The following is a 20,277-nucleotide window of genomic DNA, read 5'->3' as shown; positions in this document are numbered from 1 at the left end:
TCCGTTTCCAACGGAAGACCTTATAGTGATTGTAATGTTTCTTATTATTATTATTATTATTTTTTTTTGTCCGTTTTTTGTCCACAAGATTTCTCAGAGATGGCTGGATGGATTTTCTTGAAATTTTCAGGACTGACAGAAAATTATAATATCTCCAGGCGTTTTTTTCATTTTTTCAAAATTCACTTCCTGTCGTCCGTTTCCTGTCCCGCGACAAAAAGCTATGGACAATGAGATCTCAGAAACGATAAAGACTTGAACATCCAAACTTTGAGGGATGATAGACCTATAGTTGTAGATGTGTTTAAACTATTTTGTTTTGTTCGTCGTAACTTCCGGTCGTCACCGGAAGCTCTTCAAAAATTATGCTTTTACGCATTTAAGATATTTCTCGGAGAATTGAAATATAAGTATAAATGCTTACATATGTCATCTATCCGATGATTAATAAACATAAAAATTCTACTTCCGGTGAGATATCTCAAATATCTCATGAAGCCTTTTTTAAAGTAAATGTTTGAACCCCGAGATCTCAGAAACTGTAAGTGATCAAAACACGAAACTTACAGGGATGATAGACATTTGATAGAAGATGTGTTTAACCGTTTTTATTTGGTCGACCGTCACTTCCGGTCCACACAGGAAGAGTTCAAACAAATCAAGTTTTTTAAAAGTTTCACTCGATTTTTCAGAGATGCATGGATGGATTTTCTTGAAATTTATAGGACTGATAGAGAACGAAAATATCTCTAGGCATTTTTTTCATTTTGTCAAAATTCCCTTCCTGTCGTCCGTTTCCTGTCCCGCGATAAAAAGCTATGGACAATGAGATCTCAGAAACGATAAAGACTTGAACATCCAAACTTTGAGGGATGATAGACCTATAGCTGTAGATGTGTTTAAACTATTTTGTTTTGTTCGTCGTAACTTCCGGTCGTCACCGGAAGCACTTCAAAAATTATGTTTTTACGCATTTTATTTGTTTAACACTGAAATGATATAAAAGGTATAAACGCTTTCATATGTCATCTATCCGATGATTAATAAACAAAAAAAATTACTTCCGGTGAGATATCTCAAATATCTCAGGTAGTCTTTTTAAAACAAATATTATGACAGCGAAGTCTCATAAACTGTAAGTGACCAAGACACAAAACTTACACGGATGATAGACATTTGATAGAAGATGTGTTTACCCGTTTTTATTTTGTCAACCGTCACTTCCGGTCCACACCGGAAGAGTTCAAACAATTCATGTTGTTTAAGAGATTTACTGCTTCTGTTTGACAAAGTAAGACAAATTGATAGTCAATTAAGTCCTGTTGTCTAATGGTTATGAAATACTGAGAGAAGCAATGTCTTACAGTTAAATTGATACATGTATATCAAAACGGAAGACCTTTTTGTTGCTTTTGCAACAAGAGTCTAGTTTATTATTATTTTTTTTAGTGATTCTATAGGAATGACAACTATTGGTTATATAATTATCAAAACAATTTGCCATTGATGAATAAAGATCGTTGATCATAAAAATAACCTGTCTATACTTGAGACACGTGACAGGAATTCACACACGATAAACAGATCAATTCGAAGACCAATGAGCTTGTGAAATAAATAAAACAACAAAGATTTAAACAATGTTAATATTTTATTTTGGGCAAATATATTGTGTTTTAAAGAAAAGGTGATCCTCACAGCGCATAATGCCACCGTAATAAATAAAGCTACTTAAGGGAGTTGAGTTTTTTGTCTGATTAATGTTTGAACAAGGTGGTATGAACATTGCGAATTCGGTGTCGTTATTACAGCTTGTTACAGCAATATTCTCAAAACGTTGGATATTTTGGAATATTTAAGTAATATTTGATCCGCTGTTTTAGTCATTTAATGTGTTTGACTTAATAAAAATATAATATTCAAGAAAACAAAGTAAATGTTGAATGACGTAATTACAGAATAAATAATTTTTCGAAATAAATTGTTGTCATACACACATACATGTATATCGGCCTTATTTTAAGTATCATCTTCATCGGGAATTCGGTTACATACCATTGTCATAAGCGGAACATTAACTGGCAATATTGGAATTATACAGCTTACGTCAATTTCACCTATTACAGTCAGAGCATTTGAATTGGCGGGGACATGACGCGGACTTCTGAGAAAACATTGGATTGAAACTGTATTATTTCATCAATAAGTTAATATTCAGCAGATATGATAGATCTATGGTGGCATATCTCTGCCCCTGGTGTGCAAGTTATTTTTCTATTAATTATGTCGACATGCAAGATAAATATGTCAACATGCAACATAACTATGTTGACATGCAAGAAAACTGCAATCAAATAAGAATTATAAAAATCTCAAATATCGCCAACATGTGACATCCAAGATGCTAGATACGCTACCTATTGATGTCAACATGCAACTTATTTATGTAAACATGCAACTTCTTTGTGTCGACATCCAACTTATTTATGTCGACATGCAACTTAGTTATGTTAACATGCAAGATTTATATGTTGACATGCAACATATTTATGTCGACATGCAACGTATAAGTGGCATGTCAACATGTCTATCTCGCATGTAAACATAAGTAAGTTGCATGTTGACATAAATAAGTTGCATGTCGATATAAATAAGTTGCATGTTGACATAAATAAGTTGCATGTCAGCATATTTATCTTGCATGTTAACATAAATAAGTTGCACGTCGACATAAAAAGGTAGCATCTAGCATCTTGGATGTCACAGGTGGGCGATATTTGAGATTTTTTTTAGATTTTGTAAAATTCTTATCTGATTGCAATTTTCTTGCATGTCAACATAATTATGTTGCATGCTGACATAAATATCTTGGATGTCAACATATTTATCTTGCATGTCGACATATTTGTTAGAAAAATAACTTGCACACAAGGGGTAGAGATATGCCACCATAAAGATCACATTTCGGGAGAGATTATACGCAAGGCAATGCATTGTCCGATGTCTTCAGAGAGGCCAGCTCGCCAGCTAATTTTGTAGATGACAAACGATATCTATGTCTACCCTCTATACTACGAAACCAACTGAGTTTGATTATAATCAAAATTAGGTAAACTGGCATGGTAAATAAAGTCTATATGCCTCTATATCCCATGCACATATATGTATGACACGTCAATTTTGTCATTACTCCTGTTGTATCGAATATCTTAGAAAGTTTCAAAGTACCTTGTTCTAAAGTCATCATATCTTTCATTTTCATGAAATTTAGGTAATTTTTTTTTTACACAACTTGAAAGTGTATCAATAAATAACAGTCTTATTTCTACGCAGAACTATTAAATCTTATGCTGCGGATTCATTAATTTAAGAAGTGCATCAGTCTTCTCTTATTCCGCACCGACCGATTGCAAAGAGGAGTTAATTTTGAAACAAACTCACAAAAATGAAAGTTTAAATGTATCAGCTTTAAAAAAAATATTGCTGTCAAATCAGTGTCGAACTACTTTATTGATTAATTTAAAAAAAACCCCAGTTAAATAGTTTAATCCATATATTTAATGGTTATATATTGGTTTAAAGATCAGTAAAGTGATGAATGAGTAAGGGAGTGTTGAAACCCGCAAACAATCTTTGAACACTGGACCAGAGCCAGGTGACTAAGATCTGCCAGAATCGGTACATTTACACAACCCCCGAAAATAGAGAGCACAGATGACGTACAAAGGTTCAAGAAGGACAAAATGCATCGTACCAACTCGAAATGGAATAGCAACTAACGCAAAATATAATAAATGCCCAATATTACATTTTGCGTCGAGATCAACGCAAATGTTTTTCCCCAGAGACTACGTGTGTTTATGAGACTACTATGTGTTGTTGGATATTCATATTGTCTTGACATGCCTTTCTAAACGAAAAAAACCCACTAAAATTCTGTCATTCCAAATAATACTATTCTTTGTAATTGTGAAAATACCAAATGTACTATGCTTTTTTAGACTTTCGTGCTAAAAACTCAAATTCATTCATTTTAAGGCTGTAACTCCGATTGTAATGTAAATATTGTTCAAGATTTTTAAATCGAAATTGATATGATATTAAGTATATAACAGCATCAATACTATATCTTTGTTTTTGTTAATTTAATTAAGGAATACGGAATCATTCTTTGAGTATTATGAGGTGATAATTTCGGTCGGGGCGTGATCAAATCCAATAAAGCCCGAAGGGCTTTATGATAGATTTGATCACGACCCGACCGAAATTATCACCTCGTAATATTCAAAGATTGAATCCATATTACTTATATTTACATAATTTTAAGCAATTGTACTATTTGATATTTAAATATAAATAAGCAAACCCCGCTGGCGCCTCAGTTATACATGTACGCCATTTGAAGTTTTGGGTTATATAGTACAAAATCGATACGTAGTGTTATCACAGGCAAAGACACTGGAAAATGTAAATATATATTGTTAATCGTGATAATTTTGAAGGTACGATTTAGTGATTATGAGTAATTATTACATTTCACCATATTGCATTTTGCGCTAATCCCGATGCAAAATAAGTAATAAGTTAAATATAATTATTATGGAAGTACATGTATATTATATTTTGGTATGGTATGGTATTATAGTTCCCGCCTTTTAAGAATTTGTGAGAAGGAAATCGATGAACAAAAACTTATTTCAAAACAAGTTTATATTTTTTAATAAACTCATTTTATAAAGTCGCTGATTTGATGGAACTTAATATTTCACTGTAAATTTAGATGTGAAACATTCTTTTAAAGACAAAAATCGTTATCAGGAATGACAATGTAGTAAAATTTCGTTTAGTCAACCCATTTCGTGAAAGCCAACCCTACTTGGACCAGCCATTACGCGACCCTATTTCGCTTTGTTGCGTATTTGGTACGGATTAGAGTATGCTCTTGAGCGGATTGATGTTTGGCTGAGACGAAATGTCTCCCCCGCACGGCTCCGTTCGACTTTTACACATACCACTAGAGTTTCTTCACGGTGATTTTCTGATTGTCTGACAAATCCGATCACCTTTATCGATTTACGTAATTGTCTGTAGAAGTCCTAGGTGCCGGTACTCCTCATTGGAAGAGATCGGCTTGTTCGCTGAATTCCGTGTATCAAATAAGCTTCGTTAGACTCACTGTGCAGAATGGGTCTGCAGGTACGAAGGAATGGACATTAGTGGGCACCACATTCTGAAACGACTCTGATTACAAATGGCGACTATTACGACAAATGAACTATAATTGCAAAGCGTTGTCAAGTATACCTACACCTATTATAACAAATATTCCTAGTTTTTAATGAAACTACATAATTATGTAATGCCTTAAAGGGATTAAGACACGATTTGAGCTCAAATTGTTCAAATTTCTTTTTTTCATTTTTAATGTCTAGAGTTTTCAATGTGGATGTTTTGAGTGCTCTGTTAAAATTTGAAAGTCAAATATCGAGTTACATGCGAGTAACGGAGGAGAGACTTCTTTTTTTATAAACAAAGATCGTGTCCAGTTATTGTTTACATATCTGTTGTATTAGTATATCAACTTCAGTCAATGTGGTTTATTTTTGTTGATGAACTTATTTATTTACTCATTGAACCAGTTTATCTTGTTTGCAAAAAGAATTACTTTACATTATTTGAAAACAAATATAAGACCCGAGCTTGGTTTACATAACGACTTTTTCTCTCTGTATCTCGCTCGTAACTTGACTTCTGACATTAAAATTTTTGTGAATTATTCAAAATACACAAGTAAACCATTTGATGTTGAAAAAATGAGAATTGAATTTTCATCTCAAATCATGTCTATGTCCCTTTTAGAAACCAAGAAACACAATAACGATACTTTAATGTGACATGATAAATAAAAATAAAAAAAATAAATTAATACTCACAGTGCTTAATGTTACATAAATCTAATTCCATATTGAAGATTTACAAGCGGGACACAGAGATTAAATTACCGTAATAGGATTTATAAAAGATCATTTGTTGGGGAACTTTATTTTTTGCTTTTAATTCTTTTTTAATGAAGCATTAAAGATATTAAGGATGAAGTTTACTCAGAACGAAAAAAAATTCCACTGATGATAATGAAAAACCAACTATTGTGCGTTATAGACCTTTTATTGTAGTGTTAATTTTCATTTTCAAAAAAGAATGGTCAATGACCTACTTTTTGAGTTAATGGCCATTGTATATTTTTGAAAAATTAAAGGAAAATCCCTTAAGATTTTACACTATGATTCAGATTTTCTTAATTATGAAAATAATACAAATTGCTCAACACTTTTGAAAATGAAATACAATTTACGAATGGCAATGACATTAAATACATACAAAACATTAAGTTTTTGTTCACAATTTTTATAAATATTCCAGTCCGAATTTCCTCTATCACTTTTTAAATTCCTACCCATATTTGATCCAATTTTACAAAAAATTGAATGATGATAATACAAAAACATTTATAGTATTAAACTACTTATATTGATCTTATTCTGTTGGCATATAATTTATATAAGGTCAATGATCAAAATTTTGAGATATGGTGTCTTTTCTCGTTTTTAAGCATATTTCAATATTTTTTAAATTCGGTCCATACGGTTATTATAATGAATAAATGAGGTAAAACTAACAGAAAATATGCAAAACTATATAGACTAAAATATAAAATCTTAACATTTAATATTAGAGTACTTCCAAAAATATCTAAGCGGAAAACAAAATCTGCAAAATTTAGTCCGAATTTCCTCTGCTTGGCTATAAGTCTATTTTTGTTTTGGCATAATTCCATAATATAGTAGAAACATCGAATGTTATGTCAAAAATAATTCATTTCGCAGATACTTTTTGTGTTTAGTACAAATTTTAATCATGACATTGAACTTTATAACAATTCGAATTTGAGAACTCAAACCATGAGTAAACAACACCCTCAAAGATAAAGCATTGAAAACAAATTTAAGGTCGTAAATGTTCAGTTAGATGTAAAATCCTGACTAAGTTCAATCATATTTAATGAAACTGCATGGTTAAATAGATAAGATGAAAAATACAGCAGCAGCAACAACGATGCAATGTTGCAACGTTCACACTTAACATTATATTAACTTTCTAAAATTGTAAAAATAAATCCGTTGATTTAAACTTCAACGTCATTTCCGGCCAGAATGGCGAAGAGTTGCAGGCCTTGTTTATTTGATGGTTTGTGATGTTGATTATTTTAAAAAAACAACAGTATTCTAGATAGGTAGTTTACTACTTTTGACATTACGACTATGATGTGTGTACAGTATACTTATAGTGGCGTGTTTTATTTAAAGTAAGAAAAAAAACTAAGTCAAAGAACCCATTTTACTTGATATTTTGTAGTAAAATATACTTACTAGTAGTTGGTTTGATGAAAGTGAAAACAAACGTACACATGTGCGCGTACCATCAACAATACATTGCTTTACAACCACAATGCATGGAATTTTAAGTATATAAAAAAGAAAAATTAGAGATCAATATATGCCGTTTGTTTATTTCATGACAAAAGGTTTAGTTACACGCAATGATAAAGAGAGTAATCAAATATCCAAAGCTGTCAATTTTGGACAACTTCATTTTTATTTTCGCCGAGGACTTTTAACCAATTTCACAAATATTTATATTATTCATAAGCCGAAAAACTACTTTTCTCCGTGTTGTGATGGAGATGCATGGATAAAATTTCTGATTAAGAGACAATAATTTAAGAAAAATGATACTGGTCGATGGGGAAAATTGTCTGCCAAATATTTTAACCATTTTTTATTTCGGGGATAAAATTTCTTACGAAAATGTCAGAGGGTCACATCCAGCCGCAAAGAAAATAGAAATAATGGGATATTTGTGTGACTCCTATTTTTCTTGATTTGTCCCTGAGTTCGTTTTGTCTAAACTATTCCGAAAAAATCCATCCACTTAGTGACACGCAATGCCGCACAAACGTAGCAAGCGATCGTCATTTTCCCCAAATTCCTTATAATACTCACTCTGCATGCAAAGAGAGTAACGAAGAGAGGAAAAAAAAGCCCAAAAATGTTTTGCAAAATTGAATTTTTTTGTCATTTAGGTGCCAACTGTAAATTGCGTAGTAATACATGCAATTGTGTAGAAACGTAAGGGGGCAGGGGTGGGATCAATTACTTATGATATGTGATATACATGTGTGAATGTGTAAATATTTCAAAATTGAATTGAATAAATGAATAAATGGTCAATTATGCATTCTTTAATTTAAATTAAGTGATGATGCTTTGGTTTAAGAATAAAACATTGTTGATACAATATTTAAGGTGTAAGTCTTAAACCAATGATTTTTTTCTTAACTAAACAAGTCATTGCGTTTTCTTTTCGCACCTCGCGATACTTTGATCGTTGATTATTACATCGGTGGATGTCGATTTTACTCTCTGAAATAATTGTGTACATATATTGAGGTACTTATGTACGTTATGAATCGCCTCGTTATCAAAGAATATAACGTCAGCTAGAGTAAAATAGAATTAAAGAAGAAAGAAATTCTCCGAATGAGAGGAAAACAAAGCTAATTCAGGTGACAGGAAAGGAACAAAGAATAGCTGTCTGAACGGTCTTTAAATGTCTGTTGTAAAAAAGCACCTAACGAGAATGTCTGGATTTTTTTTTTTGATTTATAAAAAAAATTCCCCAAACAATCCGGTATTGTCCCTATTGGCATAGCTATAACATAAATGTTATATGACTACACCACTGTTTTCCATTATTTTATCCCCGATTAAACTCCTCTCCCATCATCAAAAAGTTTTAATATTGATGGTTTACTCTCGTATTACAGGTGACATAAGTATTAAAGGAGATATTTATAAGTAATACAGGCGATACAAGTCTCGCTTCTGTAAAACGTGATATAGTTGACGCATTCCAATAAATATCATTACATAGTGGCATGTTTTATTTCGTACTTTATACATGTAGTGTTACTTGAAACTGTGATGTAAAATTGAAACCATCGGTTAAATGTCTATTACGCTGCATGATCGTTCATCCCGTTTTTTGGTTTTTTTTTACCTTTTACGGTCAAGGATTTCAGTCACATGCGCAAAACGGAGAACAAAACTGATGGTCCATTGGGAATAAACATTCATCTTTCTGAAGTTTTTTTGGGGTTGGAAATGTTAAATAGTATCTTTACATGCTAAATATTTACATGATGCAAAATTTGGCGTCCACATCGATCCCGAGATTTGTAGGAGGTTTCGCTATCTTTGCCAAGCGTCCGTCAGGTCACGTGGTTTACATCTTATTTAAACACAATAGAATCATTTAGGAACAATCGTATTTTGAAGAGAAGGCAACTAGGACTAAGACTTAGAAGAACGAACTCTAGGACCGCCGGTAAACAACAACTGACATCACACGGTAAGTCTTCCACTTATAGTTACTTTAGTGTTAGCTTGTGGTACAATGGAAAATACCCATCCTTTTGAAAACCAAGATTTGAAAATAAAATTTTTTTAGATTATTTTTAGAATGATCACAAATAATTTTTTCATTTTTTATCTGTTTATTTTAAAAGTTAAATTTGTACTCATAGTCTGCATTTGCAAATTAAAGTATTAATGATCATATATAATTTTTATTATCATTTTAAGCTTCATAATGGTTTGTTTTAAGAAATTTGGAATGAATATAAGAACAAAGTTTGTGAATAGTGCATTTGCAAATTAAAGTATTAATGATCATATATAACTTTTATTATCTTTTAAGCTTCATAATGGTTTGTTTTAAGAAATTTGGAATGAATTTATAAGAACAAAGTTTGTGAATTGTGAAATTTAGGATGAGTAGAACTTTTTACAGCAATATTAATATCAGCATTCGCCTTCAATCTGAATTGAATCCGGAAATGAAACTGCTTTTATGTCATGTAATATTTTTGTAATACGAAGACAGATGCAAGATAAAAATGGGAAATTACGAAATTGGTCCAAATTGCTTACCACAGGGGCGACATTATATTACTAAAAGGCAGAAAATTTTAGAGTTCGACCGTGGTCTGTCTTTTATCATTACTGTTTATTATACGAAACAAAGCCTCCACTGCAAATATCAGGGGCTCTTGTCTGCTTCTACAAGTGTCCGCCAAAGAAATCAAACATTTCACTTTGTTTAATGAAGCTCAAGTTTTTTTTTTGTCCCGAGATTTTAGGAATGGAGGGTTGGTGGGCGTTTCTGTTGGAGAGATCCTTACGAAAATGATGTCCCTTCTAACGGTCTTCGAAATATTGTATTGGAAATAGAATTGAAAAGTTATGAAATATTTAAATATCGAACTTTTGACACGGTCATATGTTTCCCTCGAGGCCTTTTGGACTCGATGGAAACAGAGGCTTCCCGCACACTTGTTGCTGGAATCAGGAGAACAACAGTGGAATTCTATTGTATCCCAAGTGTCTCGCCGACAACAGTCAATGTCAAAACAATGTAAAATTAAACCCCGGCACACAATTGTAATTGTTAATTGTTAATTGTTAAGAACAATATTCCAAATTTTCGTTCAAAACTTTATACGAATAATTGCGAGGTCTCAGGAGCAATTATATGCTAATTTTCAATATACATAACATTGTTATTCTAATTACATGTATCAATTTAAAAACAAAAGCTGAATTAAAGAATTTCATTGAAACATTTATTCAAAATCTGATTAATTTCACCTTATGTCGCGTTTCCTAAGTTTAATCGAAATGAATAGATATTATCGATGAAGTAAATCGACTTGAAAATTCATTAAAAATTCGGAACACCTACATTGCCCCAAGGAAAGTTAACTCACCTTGTGACGTAATTCAGTCAGATGTCGTTATCGAATATCGAAAAGAGTAAGCATTTGAATTGACCGTGATGAAGTTGAGAGCAAAGGACCTTTGGGAGAAATACCAATTTCGTCTACAGTTGCAGTGGTGTAAATTCCTTCTAAATGGAAAATATTCCACTGTTGAATCTTTAAGAGAAAGAAATGTCCCGTCAATTACCAGAGCACATATAAGAACAATGCTGGACATTGTAATGACTTTTCATTTCATCTCCGTTGGCAAAGATAATAAATTTATGCACTTTTACTATAGCAAATCTGTATATTATTTCTACTGCTTAAATGTATAAGAATATCGAAAATAAATATCCAGATATATATGCATCCTTAAATCTAAATTATCTTATTTTCATGTAACAACTTTAGATCAAAGTTTGAAAACAAATGAAAATAAATCAGATAAATCAAATTCAAATTTCAATAACGAGCATTTCATGGAAAATATCAAAAGTATATGACATTTTTGCGACAATGGAATCATTGTACAATTAACGCGGTATTGTAAAACCAATCAGCGCTTTTCCTGATGTTCAACTTGTTGTTTAATAAAGTCGAGCGTCCGGAGGTCTTTCACGACAATCGGAAAAGTGTCATGTTCAATAAAGCTACATTTAGGACCGGTCTTGTCTATCAAACTTGTATTAAGGACCGGAGTCATGGTATTTATAGTAAATGGAAGTTTGTATAATTAGGATAAAGGGAAAAAATAAAAGTCGTAATCTAACGCCACTCATCTCCCGCGTCTTTTTGGGGTTAAACGCATGATAGCCGGAAACTGTCGCCGGAAGTGTAGAAGATGAAACTTATTAGCTCAGTGTGTAGTTTTATAGTTATGAACGAAATGCAGGTTTTGAATAATCACGGTATTGTCAACCTGTCTGTGGGATTGAGAATCCCACAATGTTTATTGTATGAATAAGTTTCATTCAGATGATTATGAACAGTGTCTTCAACTGTCATAAATAATATCTGTTGTAGTTTATTCACTGCCATAGTTTCCCTTTATAAATGCAATATATAATGCACATGTAATTTTGGTATTATTACAATTAAACCCACGTGTTTTATTCAAAAGTTTTCATCAGTATTAAAATGGAAAAGGTACTTCATTTGAAAGGATAGTTGCATGTAATTGAAGGTATTGCACTTGCAAACAAAACTGTCGAACTCAATTTAAACTTGAATCTAATGGCAATCTATAAAAAGGCGCCTCTTATACTACCGATGTGCTAAACTGTTTTACTTGTTGCAATTTTCTTTTTTTCTCAATATAAGTTATAAGAGCAAAAATCAACAAGTTGTAATCGTATATTTCACATTAAACACCGTCTCCAAAAAGAGGAAATTTGTGTGAACGACTATAGTTTATCCAATATTATATATGGGAAGCAATTTACTGATTCCAATAATTTTGACGTTTCTTTTTAGAGACATAACATCACGGCATGGGGACGTGGACATACCTATGTTTACTGGTGGCCTTCCTTCTAAACTGGTTCACTATTGAAACATCAGCAAACGATCTGATTGATGACTGTTACAGGAACCCCGAGTTATGCCAAGAAGTTTTATTCGGTAAGTGACAGTATCTACACGTGCTGCAGAGTACTTCATTGAGTTGACTAAAGGATCGGACACAAGTCTTCTTAGTACTTCTTTGGGTTTGCATATTACATAATAATAGAATAAAGCTAATATTTTGTGAATTTCATTTTCTGATAATTTGCAACACGATAGAAATAACTTCGAACCAAACGCTCTTCTCGAAATCCAATTCTATATTTCATCTAGGCTCACAAAACCACAAGAGACACTAACTATAGGACATTTTTGACCCAACAATTGAAATCAAAACATTTTTTTTTTATTTCATCTTTATCAATCAGAGGTGGGTTGAGTACACGGATATTTTTGTCAAATCGTCAGCTTACTAAATTTGGCCTATTTTAACGTTCAAATGATGTTTTGCTATACAATTGTGTAACAAGCGGGTTGCCATGGCACTGTATAGTTGCCATATTAGTTATCTTAGAATTGAAAAACATATTTCTTGCTTGCAAATGTTTCTTTGTTTTAATTTTTAAAGAATTGACAGTTCCGTTACAGCCCATTTAAAAAGAACAAAATTGATCTTAAATTAAAAAAGATGTAATGAAAACAATCTTACGCTTATCAATATGAAAAGGTTCTTTTTGAACATTGATTAACATTTGTAAACTGCAATAGATAGCATTGTTAAAAACCCTTCAAAATATAAACATTGTTGCGGAATAACAAATACACCAGTGGCGGTATGCTAACAAATTGCACTTTCTTCACTCATTTCATTACATTTGTGTACCCCTTTTAAAGGGTTAAAATTCACAGATTTTATTTGTCCATTTACAAAAGCTTTCTATTCAGACAATGGACAACTGATTCTATAAATGAAATGAGTAACATCTCGCGGGCTTTAATTTGGGAATCATTGTCGAGGCAACTAAATGCAGATGCACCGAATGTGTACATCGCATAGTAAGCGTAAACCGACAATTATCTACGGCCTACGTATCTGTTAATTGTCTTCTGCATGGTCCGTATGGCAGCATTTGGTTGTAAGCTAACTTTTGTTTCTTTCTTCTTTCACTTAATGATTTTACATTTATTACCTGGAGGCCGTAAGAACTATGTAGATAACAACATCTAGATTATGAATGTACGTATTATCTCAAAAAATATAAAAACTGTAAGACGAATGACGATTGAAATAAAGATTAAAATGAGTCCAAGTAAATGAAGCATAAGATAGTATCATTTCAATATATTTCAATTCCTGTTGTAAAAGAATTTTAAGAGTGCCGAACACGTTGAACATATTTGAAAACACGCGTCCCATTTTCCCACTTGAAATTATTAGATTAATTCACATGCCCTGAGTATTATTTTAAATTCATTGTTCCGTTTCCGATGCACATGTACATTATCGATACTCGTTTTCAGATCGAAGAGAGGGAGTTTCTTTAATCAGAAAGAAAAATGGGACCTCATACTGAGCATATTATTTTTCATTTTATTATCTTTTGATGGATGCCATTACTCTATCATCCGTATTTTAATTTTTTAAGAAAAGTTCGTAAATCAATAAAACAAACCTTAAATTTTAGTTGAATTGCGTTTAGTTTTACATGAAAATAACACAATGACAAAATCAAATTGCGGGGGTAGTTCATAGGAATGTATTAATTCAGCCCGAAATGGAGTCAGTAAACACATCATTTATAAAACATTAACACTAATATTGGGTTATGGAATTAAAAGATAGAAGTCTTTTGACAGAGACCCCACTTCTGCATTGCAGAGAATGCCTTATTTGAATCAATCAACCGGAGTGGTAACTCAGCCTGTGTCTTAATCTTTAATGATGGTAATCACAGCTCCCTGATATTGTATTCCTCCGCGGTCACGACGATCATGCGTTATCAGTCTGAGGATAAAACCATCCGCTCCCCGCGGTCAAACCTTAGTCAACTTATATCAACAGGATTAATTTGTCGAAGACAACTCTATGCTGCTGATTTATACCGCTCTTTTGATTAAATTCTAAGCTGTATAGACACTCTAACGTACGGATTTAGTATTAAATTGTGCCATTTCTAAACAGGAGGACTTTGTATAAACATCTCATTTAGAAACGACTGTGTCCTTACTTAACAGTAGAACTACTGAATAAAAAAATATAAAAATGTTAATGTAGGAAAAATAATTTTGTTAAGCAATGATTGTTAAAAAATCCGCTTTAAATTGAGCATCCATTACATCTGAGATTTCAGTTTATTGAAAGTCTATAATGACCTGGTCACGATAAACTTAATAGAATGAATTATTAATGAATTGGGTGACTATATCAAATTGATATCTCTTCATTTAATTAAGTGTACGTACATCCAAATCTCAAATAATCGAGATTTGATTTTATTGAAAGAGAACCTTATCTATACCAATCACGCTGGCTTTAAACTTAGTATATCAGATATACGGACTTCCCGATGCTGTAAATTGTTAAAGATTTAACAGTTTTGTAAATTATAGCATTCTCTTACCTATATACAGTGGGTTTTTTTTTCTTATAAACTGTGCCAGTTAACATCTTGTAAAGGGCCATTAAACTTCGATTTTATAAATAACCAATAGCGTGTTACAGAGTAAGTTGGCCATATTAACTAATTTCCCAAACAGCACGATATCACTCCATGATGTATTGAACATCCAACTAAGCTACAAGGATATCCCTTTTTAGATATCGAGGTGAAATTTCCCGTGATTAGACTATATTTCATTTAAAAAAAGCCCAATACAATAGTTGATCAGTACCCATAGTCCCCAGAGAAAGAGTCTCGTCAGACTTAAATATCCCTTTATATTTTTTTCTATGATGAATAAATTTGTTAAAGCTTTCTTTGGAATCAAATAATTTTAGTATCCTCTCTCTCTCTCTCTCTCTCTCTCTCTCTCTCTCTCTCTCTCTCTCTCTCTCTCTCATACTGACAGTACTAACCGGACAATAAGAATCGATTCGTTATAAGAAAGTGCCTTATCCTGACACTGATACTGGCGAAGATAGCAAAATTAACCGTTCCTACATCAATCATAACAAACAAATGGCTACGCTCTCCGTCCAGACACTTCTCCTAAGAAAGAGATCCTCTGCCCCTTTTGACTCATTTATTAGTCAAGACTATTGAACCACAATCAAATAACGGTCAGTCCCACATGTCAAAGAATAGCTTTCGGTGATCTTATGGGACTTTATATTAATACGATAATAACGTTGAAATAGAGACGGCCAAACATCAATGATCTAAAGCTGTTAATACTAGATTCGTAGGATAAACCCATCTTGCGGATTCAATTTGCTCAAATGGTTTCCTTCTAAGTCAAAATGCAATCGATTCTTGTTTTGCAAAATGATTTACTTCTTCATATATTCGTTACGTATTATTCTTTGAAAGGATATATAGAAAGTTATACCGGTATTGCGTAGAGAAGAGCTTGTTTTGAATGAGCAACAAACTGTCTCCCACACATCTGACGTCACTTTATGGGGGAGGGAGGATGCAAACAATCTTATCTGCGTCCATTACCAAATCCCTGGGTTTCTCTTTTTTGGGCTTTCTTTCTATCTAAGAAGGGCAGACCATAAAACATTAAGGTTGCTACTAACAAGATAGGGGACTGATTTAGAGGGTTCCCCTGCCATCGTAAATTCCCCACCAATCTGGTCCCTAATGTTTCTGGTAAGGTCGTCTCATCCAAGCCGAACTGGCTGTTTAGAAATGATCAATTTTTTCTCCATTAGGCCATTAATGCTGTTTGCAGGATATCAACAGTCTAATTAACGAAAGAAAGGTTACGTCTCAAAAAAAGGTTCGCGCGTTTATTTTTTTTCTTTTGAAATCTTACAATTTATAGTTTCGATAGCGAGTTATTTTATTTTACGTATATTAAGTAATTTATATTTATGAATTTAATTTACTAATTGACGAGGCGGGGACCCACGGAAACTTTTGTATAGTAACATGGTAACCGAAAAAAAGAAACAGACGCTGGAAACTTGTAGTTATGTGCAATTGTATTATACTTTTGCAACTGATATGCAATTTTTAAGTTGGCCAATATTCCCACGACGGATATTTTTATCTAGTTTTGCCATAGAAAAAGAGGCATTTGTTCGATGTAGACCCTTTTAGGGCCCTTCTTGCATTACGATCCTGTCAGGCGGAAATTCCACTCTGTAAATTATTATATCTTGGCCTGCACCACTCCATTGCAACTATCATTACCACTGTCATTGAATTTCCTGCAGTTCCAAATAAATCTCAGGGAGCGAATGGACGTTCAGATTTAGTTTCATTCCGTGAAAAAACAAAACAAGATAAATCAAGCTGAACCGCTCGACAAAGATAGCAAAGTACAAAATACATTAAAAAAGAAAATTTAATATGAGATGACTATATGAGCCTGTTGACTTTAAATACAAGAACATTAAGTAAAAGAAATTTAAAAATCTTTTAGTACTTCTAAAAATATCTTAAATAGAATCACCATTCCGCACTTTAATAGATTTTTTTTTTTATTTCGGAGTACTAGTATATCTTTTATAGGAATGCTAATTTCTTTGCTCAAACTCTTTATAATTATTTTTGGAATTGTTTTGAAGGTCAGCAACAGCCTGTAGACAAAAGATTTCTTCGATTTGGGAAGCGAGCTCTGAGTGGTGATCACTATATAAGGTTTGGAAGGAACAGTGATGACAAAAGATTCTTAAGATTCGGGAAACGCGGGGAGCAAGGGAGTGTCGAGGATGATTTACGCGAGGCTCTGAACAAAGTCATAAAATTCAAACAAGAAACAGGTCTCCATCTGAGAAAAAGAAGATCGGCAGATCCGCCATTAGTCAAAGACGTTCCAGAAGATAAAGACAGCAATTCCACAGAAAAGGAAGATTCAGCGTCCGAAAAACACAAACGTGAAACCGACGAGGTTTCTGAGGAAAACAAGCGTTTCATGAGATTTGGAAGAACACCTGCTGAAGACGATCCCACGTATATGAAAAGATTCATGCGATTTGGAAGAAATCCCGATTTAGAGAAGAAATTTATGCGTTTTGGGAAAGATGGAAACGAAAAAAGATTCATGCGTTTCGGGAAACGAGAGGACAACGATAACATGGTAACAGACGATAAGCGTTTTATGAGATTTGGTCGCGACCCCAAGGATGATACACTTATGGAAAGATTTGTTCGTAATGGTCGAAGCGGAGACGATAAACGATTCATGCGATTTGGTAAGCGGTTCATGCGATTTGGAAAACGATTCGATAATGATGGTGAATATGATGATGAAGACGAAATGGGCGCAGAAAAAAGGTTCATGCGATTCGGCAAAAGTGGAGATGAAGAAAAGCGATTCATGAGATTTGGTAAAAGCGGAGACGAAGAAAAGCGATTCATGCGTTTTGGGAAAAGCGGCGATGAAGAAAAACGATTTATGCGATTCGGCAAAAGTGGAGACGACGAAAAGCGATTTATGCGATTCGGCAAAAGCGGCGATGAAGAAAAACGATTTATGCGATTCGGCAAAAGTGGAGACGACGAAAAGCGATTTATGCGATTCGGCAAAAGTGGCGACGAAGAAAAGCGATTTATGCGTTTTGGAAAAAGTGGCGACGAAGAAAAGCGATTTATGCGTTTTGGCAAAAGTGGCGACGAAGAAAAGCGATTTATGCGTTTCGGAAAAAGTGGAGATGAAGAAAAACGATTTATGAGATTTGGCAAAAGTGGAGATGAAGAAAAAAGATTCATGCGTTTTGGCAAAAGTGGTGATGATGCAAAACGATTTATGCGATTTGGACGCGATCCAACAGACAAACGTTTTATGCGATTCGGAAAATCTGTATGATATCCTATGAAAAAATTTAAAACAATTTGAATTTGTGAATGTAAGCAGTATGATCCGTTATTATATTTGTAAATATCAAGCTTCAATATTTTGATGAGAATGTTAATAAAGTTGTTCATATGATGTGATTTCCGGAAATTACATTCAACAAATATTATTTTCTTATACATATTACATATATTCATACATACTGTATATTATCTTTAGTATTTTTGCTCAACTGTGTTGAACATGCTTGAATATCATACTTCGTTTATAAAATAGTTGATTACAATAAAACGCCTTTTTGGTCATTGATTTTCCGCAAGGTATGCTTATCATAGGTTCATCTTGAATCTTTCAATAAGTTTTTCATTTAAAATCTATGAAATACATTATCATTAATATCAAAATATTCTCATTGCATATATCACATTCAATGTATTTACAATGTATATATATTCACACCATACTTGTAACAAGATGGTCAAATTGAACTTGGATCTAAAAAGGACAAGAGCAAAACCCATTCTACACCGTTTCCGGCATTGAGAGAATTTAAAGAATCAAAAGAAATACGAAACCGGTACTATAATAAGACTAATATCTTCTCATCAAAATTATACTACAGTGAAGCGAGTACAGCAGTATCAGTCACGTAGTATGGGGGGGGGGGAGGGCTCTGGTCCCCCCCCCCCCACTTTTTTAGCATCAAACATTTTTCTGAAATTAACATTATCAATGAGTTGCCCCCCCTTTTTTGTAGGAACATGTAAAATGTTGAAAAAAAGGAATTTAAGAATGAAATGAGGTATATTACGTTACCCCCCCTTCCTTCTCATGGATTAGGATTTTCGTGATTTTTGTCAGTCTTTAATTTTTTTTTTAGCATGAGCCTGGCCCCAAAAACATTTAAAAATATGCTACGTGCCTGAGTATATAATTTAACAGTTGATTAGATTAGTTTATCATAATGCTATTTGCTGTCTCTTATAAATTTAAACAGGAAGCACTGCGAAAAAGATTATTTCTAGATAAACTGGATAAAAATATGACAAAATCGAACCAAGCTGTGAAACATGCCATTTTGAGACAAGTTCTTGTTTTAATAAAAAACAGACATTCATTATAAATCATCATTATTTTGTAAGATTATAATTTTGTCTGTAAACATAAATAAATATCTTAATAGAAGGGTTACGTTTCAGTCGAGTTGTGTGATACAGTGCGTAGGCGCCACATACCGGTCATGATGACGTCATTCATACTCACTGACCACTGACCCCTTCTGGCCATGGACAGGTTTAATTTCGTTAATCTTGTTGACTGCAAAGTGCTAAAGTTTCCTGGTAGGAAGTTGACTGACATAAATGGCTGACCGAGGCCCCCAGGGGGTGGATGTTATTGTGGGTGAACTCTGTGGTAGTTATAAACTTTACCTCCCGACCGCCAGACTTGATTATGGAAATAAAGCGACAAGTGTAATAAGCGACTATGGACTCTAGAGATCTGACGTCATATGTCGACTTGCTGGACAGTTATTCACTTTATACACAAGTCATATTGATGTATAGAATAATTATGCACATTTCTGCTGGAAATATATCAAATATTGGCCAAAAAACCCCTGATTGTATTCTACTTCCCGAAAGTCTAAACGCCCGACAATATTTGCATTCAAGAAACTATTAATCGATCATTTAAGATAGGAAAGTTTAAGTTTAGTTTTCCCACACATTTAGATGACACACCATAGACTGTGAAACTGGTCAAACCTGGACTTTGAATTTTAAAAAAATTAGAAGAATCCAATTATAAATGGAAAATGTATATGAAATGGATCGATGTATAAAATGAGAACCTTTCATTCACAAGGTGACATTATTTTGTATGATTTTTTGAAGTGCATTAAAACTGAATTAGCTTCACTGTGCAGT

At 33.1% G+C, this 20,277-nt stretch overlaps 1 protein-coding gene across 1 annotated transcript; it reads left to right on the top strand.

Annotated features, from left to right (window-relative positions):
• Positions 1-9,328: 9,328 nt before the first annotated feature.
• On the top strand, positions 9,329-18,640 carry LOC105339769 (FMRF-amide neuropeptides). Its single transcript, XM_011445484.4, has 3 exons — positions 9,329-9,468; positions 12,353-12,499; positions 17,121-18,640. Exons 2-3 carry the CDS (start codon positions 12,370-12,372, stop codon positions 18,359-18,361), a joined length of 1,371 nt encoding a protein of 456 aa, XP_011443786.3. The 5' UTR covers positions 9,329-9,468; positions 12,353-12,369; the 3' UTR covers positions 18,362-18,640.
• The last annotated feature ends 1,637 nt before the right edge of the window (positions 18,641-20,277 follow it).

The sequence above is a fragment of the Magallana gigas genome, chromosome 5 (assembly GCF_963853765.1).
Source record: "Magallana gigas chromosome 5, xbMagGiga1.1, whole genome shotgun sequence".
Classification (NCBI taxonomy): Eukaryota; Metazoa; Mollusca; class Bivalvia; order Ostreida; family Ostreidae; genus Magallana; species Magallana gigas.
The sequence above is the reverse complement of the archived record's forward strand: the minus strand, read 5'-3'. Positions and strand labels throughout refer to the sequence as shown.